At 38.5% G+C, this 22,282-nt stretch overlaps 1 protein-coding gene across 1 annotated transcript in view; it reads left to right on the top strand.

Moving 5' to 3' along the window:
* Nucleotides 1-22,282, top strand: part of TMA16 (translation machinery associated 16 homolog) — a 285,014-nt gene that overhangs the window by 189,407 nt on the left and 73,325 nt on the right. Inside the window, exon 4 of the mRNA XM_053700233.1 lies at nucleotides 13,239-13,323. Within this exon, the coding sequence (XP_053556208.1) occupies nucleotides 13,239-13,323 (85 nt within the window). The remainder of the gene's footprint in view (nucleotides 1-13,238; nucleotides 13,324-22,282) is intronic.

Raw genomic sequence — 22,282 nt, forward strand, 5'->3', positions numbered from 1 at the left:
ATTTTGGCTGGAATTTGTTAGCAATTACATCAGGCCTCCATGGACCCTAGGGCCCAAACGGGTGAACAGCATTCATATAGTATCCTTTTTCAGGTATAAGAATATGTTCATATAATAATTACTTAGGCTTTTTTGATACTATAATTGGTATTTATATAGCAGGTTGAATGATGTGAAACATGTTTAAGATGTACTCTGAAATTTTTTTAAGTTGAAAGTTTTATTTGTTTATAGTGTTAGATTTTGTTTTGTTATTAAATGGCAGAGAAATCTTTCAAGGCAATTGGGATATGTTAACATAATCACAACAGGAATTCTAAATAAACTAAGATGACAGACACACATTCAACTCATATCGCAAAATGTGAAGGGGTTCAATGGGCCATATAAGAGGTCATTAAATCTAAGGGATATAATTCAGAAAAAGGGGGAAATAGTTGGCTTACAGGAGACCCACTTCAAGAGAGGTTCAATTCCCAAATTTATGCATAGCAGCTTCTCACAATGCTTCCATAGTGCGCATAATAAAAAAAAAGATCAATGGTGTAAGCATTTTAGTGCACAATTATATCCTGTTTAAATTGATAGATCAGAAAAAAGATGCAGATGTTAGATTTTTGGTTGTTAGTGACACTCTATACAACAAACCTGTAACATTAGTAAATGTGTACGCACCCAATCAAAGACAGGCAGCTTTTTTTACATCCTTAATCTCTCAGATTCAAGACATACACAAGGGTCAATTGATAGTAGTAGGAGACTTCAATTTACCTATAAACCCTAAGCTTGACAGCTCGAATCCACGTTTACATGTAGCAAAAAGCACACTTAAATCCATATGGAATTTGATTAAGATATTTGGCCTCCATGACCCTTGGCCAATATCAAATCCCGAGAAGAGAAATTACACCTTCTTCTCTAATCCGAACAAAACATACTCCAGAATTGATTTCATACTATTAGATCACCTAACTTTATCCCACGCGATAGACTCAAGTATCTCTCATACTGCATGGTCAGACCATTCCATGGTCAAGTGCAACCTTGGGTGACCTACAGCTCCATTAAAAGAGTTTATGTGGAGATTGGATGACTCTCTATTATTGACCCATCTATACATGAGACTATTGAATTGGAATTACAGGATTTATTTCAACACAATACTAAGGGGGAGGAAGCACCAACTACAATTTGTGAATCACACTATTATAAGGGGAGTTCTGATTAAACTCGGAGCTATCAAAAATATTCGACAAAGGGAGGAATATCAGCACATAGCCAAAGAATTAGAACAATTGTATTACCTCCATAAGCGCCACCCACTAGATGACATCCTTTTACAGCAATTAAAATTTTATAGAACCAAGATGACAACACATTTACACATAAAAACTCAAACAATATCATATAAATTGAAACAGAAATATTATTGTAATGCCAACAAACCGGGTCGTCTACTTGCCAGATCTCTCAAAACCAAGCAGTCTAAGACTTATATACACTCGATTAACAAACCTAATGGTGTAAAAGCTGAGGACACAAAACAAATAGCAGATATATTTAAAAACTATTATCATGTCAAGGTATTTGGAATATTATTAAATAATGTATAGAAGTATATTTGTCTTTATTTGGTAAGTCTGTGGATGTGCACACTGTTTGTAGAACAAAGGATTGTTTCTGGGAGATCTCACACACTCAATATGCTAAATTATGCAATTGTATAATTTAGCAAGGAACTGAAAATTAACACAGTTTCAGAAACCATCTGTGTGATTGTTTGGGAATGTGAGATAAAAGCTATTTACCCCTCCCCATATACCTAAGAATTTAGCTCAGGTGAGAGTTTCAGCATTTGCACTTCGGTGCATGGGATCCCATGTGGTGAGTAAGAGACAAAAAGTCTGGAATCTAAAGTTACTGAAAGGGCAATGAAGACATTAAGATAACGCAGAGAAAACACATGACTTACATGTTTCCAACAACTGTATTTAGATTTCAAATAAAGTATACTAGGAAAATAAATACAAGACATGCATATTTTGAAAGCATGAATATCTTAGCCTCTGTGTGTTTAAGAACATGAATAGATGTTTATGGACCTGAAGAGAAGTGATTATTAACATTTATTTTTATTTCAGATCTACATAGACAGGATTCATGTATTCAGAAAGAAATATACATAAATGTAACATGCTATATCTGAATGCATGCCCCAGAATGTATTAAATATAGAAATTGGGAAATTGTCTAATTCTCTATTATTACATGGGTATTTGCTAAGCTTGGGAGGTAACTATTTTAGTCAGTCAAGAATGTTTAATAACCTCTGTATTGTTTATATTTTTCAGACATATAATCTCAGATCTGCATGAAGAAGGTTCATACATCCTGGGCTTATTAGAAACATAAAATATGGCATATTCTTGTTGGAATACAGTACAATACTGAATTAAAAATAAGCTATTATTACATATAAATGCCAGGATACCGATAAAATTGTAATGCATTTTAAGCTAATAATTAGCAGTATTAAATTGCCTTAATATAATAAAATGTTAATAATATAACATATTTGGTATCAGAATAATAAAAAAAAAATAACCTAATATTAACCATCTGTAATTGGGGTTATATATGATTAATGCAGAGATTGTAATCTGATTAAATAATCATTTTATAAAAAAATAATTAAGTTGTTTAAAAATGTTCAGAAATGGTATTGCTACATTTATTGCTATGTCTGTTTGTAATGATGCCACCCGGTGTTGCCATGAGAGAACTACAGCCAGAAAGCCTTTTGGCTGTTAAAGATAAGATATTCCAATTATCCAATGACAAGGGACAAGGCTCCGTGGGCGTTTCCATAACAACAATGTATACTAAACCAATTATCCAATGACAAGGGACAAGCAAAAAGGGCGTGAACGAAACAGGTTATCAATGATTATATATAATGGGAGTAGTAAAGGCACAGGGGACAGTTGTCTGCAACTTGCTGAGAAACTACTGATCTGATTTTGGCTGTGAGATACCTGGGAAAATTTCACTAAGCAAGGAGCTCAAAACTTAACCTTGATTTATGCAAAAACCTTCCCTCGAATGAGATGACCTAAAGACCGCTACGAATTGGTTCAAAATTGGTGAAGTATATTGTATTTTAAATTGGTAGTCATAAGCCTAGGTATTGTTTAAATTTGTGTCTGGTAGACTAAGTGATTTATCTATGAAAGTTCTGATGTTTTAAGTCAATATTGTATTAGGATAAATTGCAATTAAATAGCAGAATATATATATTGTACTATTGTTTAAGTTAGCACTGTAAATCATATTGCTGAATGTTTGTTAGCTGCTATTTTAGATCTCATTGTAATATTTTAAATGCAGTCTGAATGAAAGGTTGGTTTTAAAGATAAGCGTGTATAAACTTTGCATAGCATATTTAAATAGTTTTCAAGCGCATATAATAATATTTCATATTCCTTTTATTGCAAAAATATTTCAAAAATGTTCATGGATATTAACTAAATAAAAGAATTCAGATATTTATATTAATTGTATGGTCTAGTAGGTGCATGTTGATTAAGGGTTTCTATTTTTAAGGAAAATTATTATTTGTATTGGTTATAACCCTGCCATAAGCTGATATATTATTTGGATAGCACTACTAAGATTTTCATAAATATACTGACAATCATATACTATATAATTTGTTTCCCAACAGGTCACAAGCAGAACATAGGACTAAATGCCTTACTTATTTAGAAAACATCCAAGTCCCACAAATTACTGAGATAGATAGCAAGAGATTACAATCACCAATTAGTAGCAGAGAGGTTTGCAAGGCGATTAAATTGTTGAAATCTGATAAAGCCCAAGGCCCAGATGGATTTTCTGGATCCTATTATAAATTATTTGGGCATCTATTAATTCCACATATATTAAAGGCATTTCATCAGATTGATAATGGAGGTTTATTTCCAGAAACAATATTACAGGCCTATATATCTGTACTCCCCAAACCGGGTAAAAAACATGATATGCCGGCCAACTTCTGTCCAATATCTTTATTGAACATAGACCTGAAGATATTTGCTAAGGTATTGGCGGCAAGACTCAATAGTATATTGCCGACACTGATCTTCTCGGATCAGATGGGTTTTGTGCCGCGGAGAGAGGCCAAAGATAACACGGTCAAAATATTAAATATTCTAGAACATATAAATAGAGACAAAATCCCCTCTGTTTTGCTTTCTACGGACGCTGAGAAAGTGTTTGATAGATTGGATTGGATCTTTTTAGAGGCTACACTAATCAAATCTAATTTCCCCATTCCCTTTATAAACAGAGCGATGGCCCTGTACTCTTTCCCCACTGCCCAAATCCATATTAATGGTACCCTATCGGAGCAATTCGAGATAAGAAACGGTACAAGACAGGGATGCCCCCTTCCCCGCTTTTGTTTATACTCTCCTTAGAAATACTGGCAAGCAAAATTAGACTCAATGAAAAAATAAAGGGCATAGTTATCAACCAGAGAGAATATAAACTTTCTATGTTTGCTGACGACGTACTACTGTCACTATCCTGCCCACTGGGGTCTCTCTCCACTGTACAGTCTGAATTACAGGAGTATGGGGAGGTATCAAATTTTTCAATAAACGCTAGCAAATCAGAACTCTAGCGCACGTGTCTGAAGTGGATATATCTAAGATAATCAAATATTGCACATATGAGGTGCAACTGACTTCCATTAAATATTTGGGTATACACTTGACGAGTAATATAGACTCCATCCGCACTATCAATTACAGCAAGCTCTTGACTGCCATTTCAAACCAGGCCTCATCTTGGTTGTCGAAAAATACCTTATGGATAGGGCGAATTAACACGGTTAAAATGATGCTCCTACCAAAAATCCTATACATCATGCAGACTCTACCTCTCTCAAATACCCACATATACATTCAGAAACTACAAAGAATAATATACGATTTCATATGGAATAAAAGACCACCACGGGTTAATAAATTATCCATGTATGCTCATAAGGAAATGGGAGGTTTGGGGGTACCTAACCTTTCATTATACAAAAAAGCAGTCCCCTTACAAAGAATAATAGACTGGTGTAGAAACGATACGGACAACCCAAAACACTGGATACAAATAGAGCATTATCTGGTGGGAGTTAATCAGTTGGGTAGTACATGTTGGACACCTAGACTTCTATCTAAGATACAAAGCAATGCCACATCCACAGTAGCGGCCACACTTACAGATTGGAAATATATTTGTGATAATTTTGGGGGCATATCAAGTAATATAGCTCAATATTGGTGAATCCAGAGTTCAATTCAGGCCTGGAACACTCTATCTGGGATCTGATCACAGCTTGGGGGGATGCATTCCCATATCCCTAATTACTAACATAGGTAAACTGAAACCCAGAGCTGAGCTGGAAGAAGTGGGGAATGGGTTCTTTAAGCAATGTTTGCACTATCACCAAGTTAACCACTTCATAAGCACGCACAGATGCAGGCCAAATCTCTTACGGTCATTAACACCATTTGAACAAGTCTGTAATTCCAAAATTCCACGAACAGGGCTCATATCCATTACATATATGCTCTTACTTAAAGCTACATCTCATAAACCACATAATTTTGTAAGGGGATGGGAGAGGGAACTGTTGGGAAGCCAGGAACCAAAGGTGTGGGAGGTGATCTTTCGAAACATAGCATATTCAGCTCACACAATAAATGCACTAGAGACAAACTATAAAGTGCTGTCCAGATGGTACATGACCCCGTGTAGAATTAAATATTTATTCCCAACAGCTAATGATAGGTGTTGGAGATGCTCACAGGAGATAGGCAACATGAGCCACATTTGGTGGATATGTCATGAAGCAAACACATACTGGAAGCAAATAATAGAGGAAATAAAAAGTGTGCTGTTGAGTAACATCTCTCTAACTCCATTAGTGTGCCTTTTTAATGAGCTAACGGAAGAAAAATGTACAATTAAGAGAAATTTAGGACATATCATGTTGAACACAGCTAAATAACTTATCGCCTCACACTGGAAATCAGCTAACATGCCTACAGTGGATATGTGGAGGGAAAGGGTCCAGGAGGCCTTGTCTTTAGAAAGATATTTCTACTTTAAGACAACTCGTTTAACCTATAATAATATGGTGTTTTATTGGGATTCTTATATAGGGTCTGGGAACAAATGTCCCCACCAAAATTAGATAGGAAAACAGGTGATATATCATATTGGGGTACTAACGTAAGAGAGTATATATATGTTACATGTTAAAGTATGAAATTGAATTATAAGTGTGTTCTCATCTTACTTAACCTATTGCATTACACAGTTTCAGTACACTCCAATTGCTAGTGTTTTTCAAATACAAATAATAAGCACTCTCTGCAAATTATTGTTTATTGTTAATGATCTTTAATTATTAGGGTTTTTATTGTTTGTACTGTTTTATTCTTATGTTGTTTAGTTATTGCTTCTGGATATTAAGAAGGAAATGTTAAATTAAAAGTCCAGACCCAGAGCACTTGGATAAGATATGGACACTCGCAACACAATATATCTGGGCAACAACAACGATTGTAATATATTGCCATTAGTAGCTGGCGACAACATGGACTTGTATACATGCTGTGTAAGAAATATATGGATTTAATGTTTGCATATATAATAACTATGTATATCTGGAAAATTCTAATAAAGAAAAAAAAAAAAATAAGCAGCGCGTTGAGTCGCTTAAGGGGGATTAGCCGCACTTTACAAGTACAATCTTGTTTTCTCCGTGTCTTTTCTTCTTTGTGGAAGAATGCAGTAGTTTGTTCCCTTTCTTTAGTAAGGGGTGTGTTGTTTGGAGACCGACTGCTGGCCGACGGTGTCTCTTGGAGGCTGTTGACTCGGTCGAGTCTAGTTCCTGCAGTCTCTAGCAAGGCATGTGGACTATCTGCAGGTCAGTGTCCTGGGCCTTTTCCATTGTTTCAAAGTTGTTCTCGGCTTCGGATGAAGCAAGATTTTGTTGGGTAGAGGTTTTCAGGCCTGGTGCCCTCAGAATGGGCCGCCTCTTTTACCCTCCTTTTTTTTTTTTTTTTTTTTTTTTTTTTCATTCGGTGTCCTCTATAGCTTGGGTATTGTTTTCCCAAAAGTAATGAATGCAGCTGTGGACTCTTTCCATTTATGAAGAAAAACTTAAATTGTGCTTACCTGATGATAATTTTTCTTTCATGTAATTAGCAAGAGTCCATGAGCTAGTGACGTATGGGATATACATTCCTACCAGGAGGGGCAAAGTTTCCCAAACCTTAAAATGCCTATAAATACACCCCTCACCACACCCACAATTCAGTTTTACAAACTTTGCCTCCCATGGAGGTGGTGAAGTAAGTTTGTGCTAGATTATACGTTGATATGTGCTTCGCAGCAGGCTGGAGCCCGGTTTTCCTCTCAGAGTGCAGTGAATGTCAGAGGGATGTGAAGAGAGTATTGCCTATTTGAATTCAATGGTCTCCTTCTACGGGATCTATTTCATAGGTTCTCTGTTATCGGTCGTAGAGATTCATCTCTTACCTCGCTTTTCAGATCGACGATATACTCTTATATACCATTACCTCTACTGATTCTCGTTTCAGTACTGGTTTGGCTGTCTACTATATGTAGATGAGTGTCTTAGGGTAAGTAAGTCTTATTTTATTATGACACTCTAAGCTATGGTTGGGCACTTTCTATGTAAAGTTCTAAATATATGTTTTTAAACTTATATTTGCCATGATTCAGGATAATCAGTATTCCTTTAAAATTCAGACTGTCAGTTTCATTATATGGGATAATGCATTTTAATTCAATTTATTTTTCTTTACCTTGAAAATTGAAAATGAGGTTTAATCTATGTCTTTAGCTGTTTTAGCTAGAAGAATTTTATGATTTCTAAAAATCCATATTTCTTTTTTTCTAAAATAATCAATTATTTGGTTTATAATTGGATTTAATTCTTAACTGTTACTCTGGGCTTCAAGATTGAGTTCTAAGACTAAAACTTTTAGCTTATTTCAGTTTGGTTGTTCTTTTTAAGGAACAAATTCCCAAGTAACATGTTTTTAATTGGAAATCTTTTAGTTCAAAATCAGCTCCCTAAAATTGCAATGTATGTGCCGTATTCCAGTTTGGCTGGTAAGGGGCAGGTTAAGATTTTTTTGAAATTTGTTGTTTTGCAAATTTCTTTGATTTTGGGTACAGAATTAAGTTCAGAGTAAACCGTCTGTGAGAAGTCTTTTTTTCTCTATGATATTCCAGCTATTCCAGTAAGGCTAACACTTTCGTTAAGGTGTCGGTTCCGGCGTCAGAGGATGTGGCGTCATACTTGGCGCCAAAAATATGGGCGTTGTCTTTAGCGCCAATAATGTGGGCGTCATATTTGGCGCCAAAAAATGTGGGCGTATTTTTTGTTCCACTTTTTTCCTCACATTATTTAAACCTCACTTTTTTATTGCTTCTGGTTTCTAGAAGCTTATTATTTTGCATTCTTTTCCCATTCCTGAAACTGTCATTTAAGGAATTTGATAATTTTGCTTTAAATATTGTTTTTTTCTATTACATATTGCAAGATTTCACTGTTCCTGTTTCAAAACGATCTAAGGGATTCCTGTTGACTGATTTCAGTCCTACCAAAGCTAAGTTCATTTATTTTAAATGTTATGAATGTTTATCTTTAGCTATGGTTTGTAATAAGTTATCATGATAAACTTTTACATGCAGAATCCATTAGTATTTATGCTTTATATATTGCTATTCTTTTTACATCTTATGTACAAGAAATACTTAGAAGATTTATAAGAATATTTTTCTGATTCTATTTTAAAGGCTTTGTCTGACATCGTGCCTTCTAATAAAAATTTTAGGTCTTTTTCAAACTTCTTTTTTAATTATTGAAGTTTCAAATGACCAACAACATTCTGATTTATTTAATTCTTAACTGTTACTCTGGGCTTCAAGATTGAGTTCTAAGACTAAAACTTTTAGCTTATTTCAGTTTGGTTGTTCTTTTTAAGGAACAAATTCCCAGGTCATGTTTTTAATTGGAATTCTTTTAGTTCAAAATCAGCTCCCTAAAATTGCAATGTATGTGCCGTATTCCAGTTTGGCTGGTAAGGGGCAGGTTAAGATTTTTTTTGAAATTTGTTGTTTTGCAAATTTCTTTGATTTTGGGTACAGAATTAAGTTCAGAGTAAACCGTCTGTGAGAAGTCTTTTTTCTCTATGATATTCCAGTAAGGCTAACACTTTCGTTAATTGTGTTTCGGTCCTATATATTTTGGGATAATGTTGAAGCGCGGCTGATCACCCGTTGGGGTTCAAGCGCTGCTCAGTCCTGGAATCTTCTGGGGTATTTCTTCCAGTTCCATTTTTAGGAACTGGGTTTTGGGGTTTTATTCAAAACTATTCTGCCTTTTGTTGGTCAGTGATGGCATTATTTGTTTTCATTAGATACAATAGATGCATATCTTCATTTTCTGTTTTCATTCAGATTATTTTCTGAGGCTGCGGAATCTCATATGATTCAACTTTGTTCTTTCAGGACATAGTTAGAGGATCTTTCTTTCAAAAGCTCTTGATTCCTCACACAAGGGTCACCTTTTTTAGGTTTCCAGATAGTTTGGGTCACTGTCTTTGTCTCTAATCAGACAAGTGACAATTTTATTGGGTTCCGTCTGTCGGTACCTTCAGTCTCTATTATTTCCTTCAGTTGCTATATATGCATGGAAGTTTTAGGTTTTATGGCTGCAGCGTTGGATTTAATTCCCTTTGCTCATTTTCATGGAAAACCTTTCAAGTTTTTTATGCTGAATAATGGTGCAGGGATTCTAGGATTTCACATTTTAAATCTTCAGATCCTAATGTTTAACTATCTTTATTTGATGGTTAAGTTCACCTTCATTTAGTTTTACAGGTCTCTTTGTTTCTTTCAACCTGGACCATGATCTCTACAGATGTGAGTCTTTTTGGTTGGGAGGCTGTCTGAGGATCTCTGTCAGCACAAGGGGTTTGGAAATCTCAGGAGGCGAGATTACCATTTGATATTTTAGAACTCCGTGCATTCTCAGAGTTCTTCAGTTAGTTTCTTTTGAAGAAGAGACGTTTATTGTTTTTCAGACAATGTCACAACTGTGGTATATGTCAATCATCAGGGTGGGACTATCAGTCCTTAGGCTGGGACAAAAGTATCTCGGATATTTGCTTCGGTTAAATCCAGCTCCTATCTAAATTCTGTGGTCTTTTTCCCAGGTATAGACATTTGTGAAAAGGATTATCTCTGTTAATCAAGCTTTACTTCCGGGCGAATGGTCTCTCTTACCCAGATATGTTTTTCAATTTTTCAGATGTAAGGGTTTCCAGAAATAGATCTTTTGGCATCTCATCTGAATAAAGAACTTCCCAGGGGCCTATTCAGGTCCGGGGATCCTCAGGCGGAAGTAGTGTATGCATTGATATTTCCTTGGAATTATCATTTTGTCTATATCCTTTCGCCTCTAGTTCTTCTTCCAAAAGTGATTTCCAAAATTCTAATGGAGTGTTTGTTTGTACTGCTGGTGGCTCCAGCATGGCCTCTCAGGTTTTGGTATGCGGATCTCATTTGGATGGCCAGTAGCCAACCTTGGACTCTTCCGTTAAGAACAGACCTTCTTTCTCAAGGCCCATTTTTCCATCAGGATCTCAAATCTTTAAATTTGAAGGGATGGAGATTGAACGCTTGATTTTTAGTCATAGAGGTTTTTCTGACTCATTGATTAATACTATGTTTCAGGCTCGTAAATCTGTCTCTAGAAAGATTTATTATCGAGTTTGGAAGACCTACATTTCTTAGTGTTTTTCTCAATTTTCTTGGCATTCTTTTAGAATTCCTAGAATTTTATAATTTCTTCAGGTTGGTTTGGATAAGGTTTTGTTTTCAGTTCCTTGATAGGACAAATTTCTACTCTTTCTGTTCTTTTTTCACAGAAAGATTGCTAATCATCCTGATATTCATTGTTTTGTACAGACTTTGGTTCTTATCAAGCCTGTCATTAAGTTAATCTCTCCTCTTTGGAGTCTCAATTTGGTGCTGAGGGCTTTGCAGGCTCCTCCGTTTGAACCTATGCATTTTCTGAACATTAAATTACTTTCTTGGAAAGTATTGTTCCTCTTGGCTATCTCTTCTGCTAGAAGAGTTTCTGAGTTATCTGCTCTTTTTTGTGAATTTCCTTTTCTGATTTTTCATCAGAATAAGGCAGTGTTGCTTCCTGATATTCATCATTTTGTTCAGGCTTTGCTTCGTATCAAACCCGTCATTAAGCCAATTTCTCCTCCTTGGAGTTTTAATTTGGTTCTGAAGGCTTTTCAGGCTCTTCTATTTGAGCATATGCTTGCTCTGGACATTAATTACTTTCATGGAAAGTATTGTTCTTTTTGGACATCTCTTCAGCTAGAACAGTTTTTGAATTATCTGTTTTTTCTTGTGAATCTCCTTTTTCTGATTTTTTCATCAGGGTGAGGTAAGGTGCTTTTTGCTGTCCTCATTTCAATTCTTACCTAAAGTTGTAAATTCTAACTACATTAGGGAGGAATTATTGTTTTCCTAAGACTTCTTTGACAAGATTCTTTCATTCTTTGGATATGGTAAGAGTTTTGAAATCCTATGTTGAAGCTATTCAGATTTCAGACAGGCTTCTAGTCTATTTGTTATCTTTTCTGGTTTTAGGAAGATCAAAAGGCTTCTGCCATTTATTTGGCATCTTGGTTAAACTTTTGATTCATCATGCTTATTTGGAGTCGGGTGGATTCCCGCCTCAGAGGATTACGGCTCATTCTACTAGGTAAGTTTCTACTTCCTGGAATTTTTAAGAATGAAGCTTCTATTGATCACATTTGCAAAGCAATGACTTGGTCTTCTTTGCATATTTTTACTAAATTCTGCCATTTTTATGTGTTTTCTTCTTCTGAAGCAGTTTTTGGTAGAAAAGTACTTCAGGCAGCTGTTTCTGTTTGATTCGTTTGCTTATAATTTCAGTTTTTTTCATTATAAGATTAAAACTTTTGATTTGGGTTGTGGATTATTTTTTCAGCGGAATTGGCTGGCTTTATTTTATCCCTCCCTCTCTAGTGACTCTTGCGTGGAAGTTCCACATCTTGGGTATCTGCTATCCCATACGTCACTAGCTCATGGACTCTTGCTAGTTACATGAAAGAAAACATAATTTATGTAAGAACATACCTGATAAATTCATTTCTTTCATATTAGCAAGAGTCCATGAGGCCCACCCTTTTTGTGGTGGTTATGATTTTTTTGTATGAAGCACAATTATTTAAATTCCTTATTTTTTGATGCTTTCGTTAAACTGAATTGTGGGTGTGGTGAGGGGTGTATTTATAGGCATTTTAAGGTTTGGGAAACTTTGCCCCTCCTGGTAGGAATGTATATCCCATACGTCACTTGCTCATGGACTCTTGCTAATATGAAAGAAATTAATTTATCAGGTAAGTTCTTACATAAATTATGTTTTTCTTCGGATAGGAGTCCACAGCTTCCCGCCCATTTTTTTATGTAGGATGGCCGTAATTTTGTTCTTCTGGCACCTTTTCACCCTGATTTTTCTTCTACTGTTCCTTGTTCCTCTGCAGAATGATTGGGGGATGAGGGAAGTGGGAGTAGTATTTAAGCCTTTGGCTGGGGTGTCTTTGCCTCCTCCTGGTGGCCAGGTTCTGAATTCCCAAAAGTAATGAATGCAGCTGTGGACTCTTTCCATCTGAAGAAAATAAAATGATCAGGTAAGCATAATTTGAGTTTTTTAAAACTGGGCACCCATTCGTGAAAGTTTACATTCACTTTAAGAGTGCCCACTTATCATTATTATTATTATTTTTTTAAATAGAAAACTATCTTTTGATTTTGTCCTCAGAAGGCTTTTTATTGAAAGTAACCTGATTTAAATAAATCCGATTTTTTTTTTATATCATTTATTTTCATCCACCCTGGTTATATGTGATCTTTTGCTTATTATGACAAAATTGCTCTCCTATAAGCTTATGCATATATTCATTCTGTTATAGGAAGTTAACAAATCACATGATTGAAATAAATATTATTTCTATACTTGGACAATGCAGATATTAGAGTTGAATTTTTCTGTTATATTTACAAATAATATTTTTTTATTTTCGTTGTTGTAGGTGAAAAACTACAGTGGTTTCAAACTCACCTTAATCCAGACAAGAATGAATATACAAAAAAGGAAGCATGTGAATTAATTGAAAGGTACAATGCATGCAGACTAATGTTTCATGTTTAATTTGAAAGGAGAATGTAATTGAAGCACCATGCTAGTTATGCTCTAATTCATTAGAGCAGGGCTCGACAAACCCAGGAGCCTGGGAGCCACTGGCTCCTAGAATTTTACCCCTGGCTCCTAACTTTTTGGGTTATTCTCCATATATCTATATACAAATCCAACTGTCTGGCTCCTAAATATTCTTACTGGCTCCTAATTTTTGAACATATTTGTCAAGCACTGCATAAGAGTATGTAATTTTAAGACTATCAACCTTACACTACTGTATGTTTAACCCCCCATGAAGGGGTTATAGGGACATTAAACACTAAATGAATGTTAGATAGAATGATGTATTCAAACAAAAAATGAGTCTGAGAATAACATGTATATGTATTTCTCCAACATAGGTGTGTCCGGTCCACGGCGTCATCCTTACTTGTGGGATATTCTCTTCCCCAACAGGAAATGGCAAAGAGCCCAGCAAAGCTGGTCACATGATCCCTCCTAGGCTCCGCCTACCCCAGTCATTCTCTTTGCCGTTGTACAGGCAACATCTCCACGGAGATGGCTTAGAGTTTTTTAGTGTTTAACTGTAGTTTTTATTATTCAATCAAGAGTTTGTTATTTTAAAATAGTGCTGGTATGTACTATTTACTCTGAAACAGAAAAGAGATGAAGATTTCTGTTTGTAAGAGGAAAATGATTTTAGCAACCGTTACTAAAATCGATGGCTGTTCCACACAGGACTGTTGAGAGGAATTAACTTCAGTTGAGGGAACAGTGAGCAGAATTTTACTGCTTGAGGTATGACACATTCTAACAAGACGATGTAATGCTGGAAGCTGTCATTTTCCCTATGGGATCCGGTAAGCCATTTTTATTACAGACTATAAATAAGGGCTTCACAAGGGCTTTTTGAGACTGTAGACATTTTCTGGGCTAAATCGATTCATATATAAACATATTTAGCCTTGAGGAATCATTTTAATCTGGGTATTTTGTAAAATAATATCGGCAGGCACTGTTTTGGACACCTTATTCTCTAGGGGCTTTCCCTAATCATAGGCAGAGTCTCATTTTCGTGCCGGTATTGCGCACTTGTTTTTGAGAAGCATGACATGCAGTCGCATGTGTGAGGAGCTCTGATACATAGAAAAGACTTTCTGAAGGCGTCATTTGGTATCGTATTCCCCTTTGGGCTTGGTTGGGTCTCAGCAAAGCAGATACCAGGGACTGTAAAGGGGTTAAAGATAAAAACGGCTCCGGTTCCGTTATTTTAAGGGTTAAAGCTTCCAAAATTGGTGTGCAATACTTTTAAGGCTTTAAGACACTGTGGTGAAATTTTGGTGAATTTGAACAATTCCTTCATACTTTTTCGCAATTGCAGTAATAAAGTGTGTTCAGTTTAAAATTTAAAGTGACAGTAACGGTTTTATTTTAAAACGTTTTTTGTACTTTGTTATCAAGTTTATGCCTGTTCAACATGTCTGAACTACCAGATAGACTGTGTTCTGAATGTGGGGAAGCCAAGATTCCTTCTCATTTAAATAGATGTGATTTATGTGACACAAAATTTAGAGAAAATGATGCCCAAGATGATTCCTCAAGTGAGGGGTGTAAGCATGGTACTGCATCATCCCCTCCTTCGTCTACACCAGTCTTGCCCACTCAGGAGGCCCCTAGTACATCTAGCGCGCCAATACTCCTTACTATGCAACAATTAACGGCTGTAATGGATAATTCTATCAAAAACATTTTAGCCAAAATGCCCACTTATCAGCGTAAGTTTTAGATAATACTGAAGAGCATGAGGACGCTGATGATATTGTTTCTGAAGGGCCCCTACACCAGTCTGAGGGGGCCAGGGAGGTTTTGTCTGAGGGAGAAATTTCAGATTCAGGGAAAATGAACCTGATGTGATTACATTTAAATTTAAGTTGGAACATCTCCGCGCTCTGCTCAAGGAGGTGTTATCCACTCTGGATGATTGTGAGAATTTGATCATCCCAGAGAAACTATGTAAAATGGACAAGTTCCTAGAGGTCCCGGGGCCCCCAGAAGCTTTTCCTATACCCAAGCGGGTGGCGGACATTGTAAATAAAGAATGGGAAAGGCCCGGTATACCTTTCGTCCCTCCCCCCATATTTAAAAAATTGTTTCCTATGGTCGACCCCAGAAAGGACTTATGGCAGACAGTCCCCAAGGTCGAGGGGGCGGTTTCTACTTTAAACAAACGCACCACTATACCCATAGAAGATAGTTGTGCTTTCAAAGATCCTATGGATAAAAAATTAGAAGGTTTGCTTAAAAAGATGTTTGTTCAGCAAGGTTACCTTCTACAACCAATTTCATGCATTGTCCCTGTCACTACAGCCGCGTGTTTCTGGTTCGATGAGCTAGAAAAAGCGATCACTAGTGATTCTCCTCCTTATGAGGAGATTATGGACAGAATCCGTGCTCTCAAATTGGCTAATTCTTTCACCCTAGACGCCACTTTGCAATTGGCTAGGTTAGCGGCGAAAAATTCTGGGTTTGCTATTGTGGCGCGCAGAGCGCTTTGGTTGAAATCTTGGTCAGCGGATGCGTCTTCCAAGAACAAATTGCTTAACATTCCTTTCAAGGGGAAAACGCTGTTTGGCCCTGACTTGAAAGAGATTATCTCTGATATCACTGGGGGTAAGGGCCACGCCCTTCCTCAGGATAGGTCTTTCAAGGCCAAAAATAAACCTAATTTTCGTCCCTTTCGTAGAAACGGACCAGCCCCAAGTGCTACGTCCTCTAAGCAAGAGGGTAATACTTCTCAAGCCAAGCCAGCCTGGAGACCAATGCAAGGCTGGACCAAGGGAAAACAGGCCAAGAAACCTGCCACTGCTACCAAGACAGCATGAAATGTTGGCCCCCGATCCGGGACCGAATCTGGTGGGGGGCAGACTCTCTCTCTTCGCTCAGGCTTGGGCAAGAGATGTTCTGGATCCTTGGGCACTAGAAATAGTCTCCCAAGGTTATCTTCTGGAATTCAAGGGGCTCCCCCCAAGGGGGAGGTTCCACAGGTCTCAATTGTCTTCAGACCACATAAAAAAACAGGCATTCTTACATTGTGTAGAAGACCTGTTAAAAATGGGAGTAATTCATCCTGTTCCATTAGGGGAACAAGGGATGGGGTTCTACTCCAATCTGTTCGTAGTTCCCAAAAAAGAGGGAACGTTTAGACCAATCTTAGATCTCAAGATCCTAAACAAGTTCCTCAAGGTTCCATCGTTCAAAATGGAAACCATTTGAACAATTCTTCCTTCCATCCAGGAAGGTCAATTCATGACCACGGTGGATTTAAAGGATGCGTATCTACATATTCCTATCCACAAGGAACATCATCGGTTCCTAAGGTTCGCATTCCTGGACAAGCATTTCCAGTTCGTGGCACTTCCTTTCGGATTAGCCACTGCTCCAAGGATTTTCACAAAGGTACTAGGGTCCCTTCTAGCGGTGCTAAGACCAAGGGGCATTGCAGTAGTACCTTACTTGGACGACATTCTGATTCAAGCGTCGTCCCTTCCTCAAGCAAAGGCTCACACGGACATAGTCCTGGCCTTTCTCAGATCTCACGGATGGAAAGTGAACGTAGAAAAGAGTTCTCTATCTCCGTCAACAAGGGTTCCCTTCTTGGGAACAATAATAGACTCCTTAGAAATGAGGATTTTTCTGACAGAGGCCAGAAAAACAAAACTTCTAAACTCTTGTCAAACACTTCATTCCGTTCCTCTTCCTTCCATAGCGCAGTGCATGGAAGTAATAGGTTTGATGGTAGCGGCAATGGACATAGTTCCTTTTGCGCGCATTCATCTAAGACCATTACAACTGTGCATGATCAGTCAGTGGAATGGGGACTATACAGACTTGTCTCCGACGATACAAGTAAATCAGAGGACCAGAGATTCACTCCGTTGGTGGCTGTCTCTGGACAACCTGTCACAAGGGATGAACTTCCGCAGGCCAGAGTGGGTCATTGTCACGACCGACGCCAGTCTGATGGGCTGGGGCGCGGTCTGGGGACCCCTGAAAGCTCAGGGTCTTTGGTCTCGGGAAGAATCTCTTCTACCGATAAATATTCTGGAACTGAGAGCGATACTCAATGCTCTCAAGGTTTGGCCTCAGCTAGCAAAGGCCAAGTTCATACGGTTTCAATCAGACAACATGACGACTGTTGCGTACATCAACCATCAGGGGGGAACAAGGAGTTCCCTGGCGATGGAAGAAGTGACCAAAATCATTCAATGGGCGGAGACTCACTCCTGCCACCTGTCTGCAATCCACATCCCAGGAGTGGAAAATTGGGAAGCGGATTTTCTGAGTCGTCAGACATTACATCCGGGGGAGTGGGAACTCCATCCGGAAATCTTTGCCCAAATTACTCAACTGTGGGGCATTCCAGACATGGATCTGATGGCCTCTCGTCAGAACTTCAAGGTTCCTTGCTACGGGTCCAGATCCAGGGATCCCAAGGCGACTCTAGTAGATGCACTAGTAGCACCTTGGACCTTCAAACTAGCTTATGTATTCCCGCCGTTTCCTCTCATCCCCAGGCTGGTAGCCAGGATCAATCAGGAGAGGGCATCGGTGATCTTGATAGCTCCTGCGTGGCCACGCAGGACTTGGTATGCAGATCTGGTGAATATGTCATCGGCTCCACCATGGAAGCTACCTTTGAGACGAGACCTTCTTGTTCAAGGTCCGTTCGAACATCCGAATCTGACCTCACTCCAACTGACTGCTTGGAGATTGAACGCTTGATTTTATCAAAGCGAGGGTTCTCAGATTCTGTCATTGATACTCTTGTTCAGGCCAGAAAGCCTGTAACTAGAAAAATTTACCACAAAATATGGAAAAAATATATCTGTTGGTGTGAATCTAAAGGATTCCCTTGGGACAAGGTAAAAATTCCTAAGATTCTATCCTTTCTTCAAGAAGGATTGGAGAAAGGATTATCTGCAAGTTCCTTGAAGGGACAGATTTCTGCCTTGTCTGTGTTACTTCACAAAAAGCTGGCAGCTGTGCCAGATGTTCAAGCCTTTGTTCAGGCTCTGGTTAGAATCAAGCCTGTTTACAAACCTTTGACTCCTCCTTGGAGTCTCAACTTAGTTCTTTCAGTTCTTCAGGGGGTTCCGTTTGAACCCTTACATTCCGTTGATATTAAGTTATTATCTTGGAAAGTTTTGTTTTTGGTTGCAATTTCTTCTGCTAGAAGAGTTTCAGAATTATCTGCTCTGCAGTGTTCTCCTCCTTATCTGGTGTTCCATGCAGATAAGGTGGTTTTACGTACTAAACCTGGTTTTCTTCCGAAAGTTGTTTCTAACAAAAACATTAACCAGGAGATAGTCGTGCCTTCTTTGTGTCCGAATCCAGTTTCAAAGAAGGAACGTTTGTTGCACAATTTGGATGTTGTTCGCGCTCTAAAATTCTATTTAGATGCTACAAAGGATTTTAGACAAACATCTTCCTTGTTTGTTGTTTATTCTGGTAAAAGGAGAGGTCAAAAAGCAACTTCTACCTCTCTCTCTTTTTGGATTAAAAGCATCATTAGATTGGCTTATGAGACTGCCGGACGGCAGCCTCCTGAAAGAATCACAGCTCATTCCACTAGGGCTGTGGCTTCCACATGGGCCTTCAAGAACGAGGCTTCTGTTGATCAGATATGTCGGGCAGCGACTTGGTCTTCACTGCACACTTTTACCAAATTTTACAAGTTTGATACTTTTGCTTCTTCTGAGGCTATTTTTGGGAGAAAGGTTTTGCAAGCCGTGGTGCCTTCCATTTAGGTGACCTGATTTGCTCCCTCCCTTCATCCGTGTCCTAAAGCTTTGGTATTGGTTCCCACAAGTAAGGATGACGCCGTGGACCGGACACACCTATGTTGGAGAAAACAGAATTTATGTTTACCTGATAAATTACTTTCTCCAACGGTGTGTCCGGTCCACGGCCCGCCCTGGTTTTTTAATCAGGTCTGATAATTTATTTTCTTTAACTACAGTCACCACGGTTTCATATGGTTTCTCCTATGCAAATATTCCTCCTTTACGTCGGTCGAATGACTGGGGTAGGCGGAGCCTAGGAGGGATCATGTGACCAGCTTTGCTGGGCTCTTTGCCATTTCCTGTTGGGGAAGAGAATATCCCACAAGTAAGGATGACGCCGTGGACCGGACACACCGTTGGAGAAAGTAATTTATCAGGTAAACATAAATTCTGTTTTTCTTTCATACAGGAGGTAAGAGTCTACGATCCATTACTCTATCATGAACTAGGAGGAGGCAAAGATTCCTAAACTCCAAGAGCTCTATAACCCCCCCACCTCAACTGAAGAATGAAGATGTGCATGTGAGACTTCAGTGATAAGGCTTCTCAGACTGAATTTTAGATAATTAGTGCTGACTCCTGAATAACTGCACCATAATGAGCTCAATGTTATCTATAAGGCACACATCAATGAGCAGTGTCTTGCTGTAAAAAGCTATAAAAATGCCCTGAGATAAAGGCAGCCCGTAGAGACCTAGAAACAGACAGACATTTAGAAGTTTAAAGGTTATAAAGTATATTAATAGAATCATGTTGGTTGTGCAAAGCTGGAAAATAGGTAGTATATGCGTTATCTATCTTTTTAAACAATCAAAATATTGCTGTAGACTGTCCCTTTAAGTCACAAGCCTTCCCCAGGTGTTGCAGTGACCTATTCTTTGTCTATTCCTGCTGAGTCTTCAGTATGCTCCTATTCCATATCCTCTGCGGATATATTTTAGCACTGGTTTAGCTTTCTACGTGTTTTTCCAGTTGGTTACTATCTTTTGGTAAATAATATTTTTATTTAATAGGCACTCTATAAGCCTTTTGGGTAATTGCTGTATATATATATTTTTTTTTTTTTTCCAAAGGCTTTATTGTCATCTTCAGTAAAAGTTACAATCATGATAAAAGCAAAGACAAGTATGAAAACTTTACTTATACAGAATATGTGATACGTCTCTTATCAACTGCAAATTAGATGACCTCTTCATATGTGTCTAATGAGAGGAAATAAAGGAGAGAACAGAAAGAGGAGAGAGAAAGAAAGAGAGAGGAGAGAAAAAGAAAAGAACTTTTGAAAGTTGATAGAAAAGAAATAACAAGTTCTATTGCAGAACACCATACCCTGAGGCACGAAACCTTAACTAATGCGTCAGTTTCATCTCCGTTGACGAAGCAACAACAAAGGGAATTACTACAGCGAGCCAGCCATTGTAGGACAGACTGTATAGGGTGTGGGGGAGAGTATGGAAGTGGACGTTAGGGAAAGGTAGATTCTACGTCATGATAGGAGGGTCAGTCTTTTGTCTAGCTAACAGGTCTTCCCATAAAAATTTGATGTCAGCGAAAAGGTTCAGTTTCTTCTTCTTAAAATAGACATATTCTTACAATGTCAGGATGTCTGTTACTCTATTAACCCAGTCCTCATGTGTTGGTGTGTGTTGTGTTTTCCAGTGCCGAGCTATAAGGATTTTGGCACCATTAATTCCCATTTGTAATAGTCTAAGCCTTAGTTGGCAGGGGAATGGTGGAAGGTCATTTAGTAGGGCCGTGCTTGGGGTCAGTATAAACTCGTCCGTCAATAGCTGTCGATAAAAGGATTCAATCTTATGCCAAAAAGGCTTAATCCTCTCGCACTCCCACCACATGTGAAGGTAATGTCCTTTTGATGTACATCCCCTCCAACAGTTACTGTTTGCTCCTGGGTAGATTGAGTGGATTCGAGAGGGAGTCAGGTACCACCTCATCATAACCTTGAAGTTCAGTTCAAGGAATTGAGGGGATCCCGAGGACCTCCTTGTATTACGAAAAATCCTGGACCAGTCCTCTCCTGTTAGGACTATGCCCAGCTCTTCCTGCCACCTCGTTGTATATGTGGGGAGTGTGTGTATGTGCTCTGACTGAAGGATCCGTCTAGAGAGGGATAGTGTATGTCGTAGCGCATCCTTACTTGTGCACAGGTTTTCGAATGGTGTCAACTCCCTGAGGTAGTCTGTTTGAAACGGGGATGTGTGTATAAAATGAGCAAGTTGAGAGTGTTTCAGCCAGGTGGAATATCTCCCACCTGCCACTAGTTTCAGGTCCTCTCTATCTGCCAGTCTCCCTGCTCGTGTAAACTCTTTTAGTGGCAATGTATACCCCCACTCCCCCAACCTCTGGAGACCGCTATCTAAACCACCTATCATCTCAGCGTTCATAGGAATGGGGAAAAGAGGTGAACGGGTTCCCGTGATATGTGGTCGCTTAATCTTGATGGTTTCCCAAGTGTCAAACACATGTTTATGTATCGCCAGTTCGCTACACTGGGGCGGTCTGAGGGATCTCGGGACCCAGCATAGTGCGCCTACCGATGGGACTCTAAGTATATGCGAGTCTAGAGACACCCATGCCTTCGTGTCTCCTGCCCTATGCCAATCCAGTAATCTTTGCAATGTTATAGCATTGTAATATGTTGTTAAGTTGGGTACTCCCAATCCCCCGTGTATTGTCGCCCTGTACATGGAGTCCCTGTTGATCCTGGGTTTAGTTTTCCCCCAAATAAATGAATTGATCTGCCTTTGAAGTTGGGATAGGAACCACTTCGGGAGGGGTATGGGGGCTGCTTGGAAAATATATAAGATCCTAGGCAGTGTAGTCATTTTGATGCATTGGGTACGTCCCCACCAAGAGATGGGTTTTAGGGCCCAGGTGTGTAGGTCATGTCTTGTTGTATTTAGAAGTTTAGTGTAGTTCTCAGTAAATAACAGTGGGAGGGTAGGGGTTAGATAAATTCCTAGGTATTTGATTGATTTGTTTCTGGGTATCATTGGGCATATGTTCGATAGTGTTCGGAAGTCTGACGGTGTCATGGAGATATTTAGAATTTCCGACTTCTGGGTGTTTACTGAGA

Source organism: Bombina bombina, chromosome 2 (assembly GCF_027579735.1).
Source record: "Bombina bombina isolate aBomBom1 chromosome 2, aBomBom1.pri, whole genome shotgun sequence".
Lineage (NCBI taxonomy): Eukaryota > Metazoa > Chordata > Amphibia > Anura > Bombinatoridae > Bombina > Bombina bombina.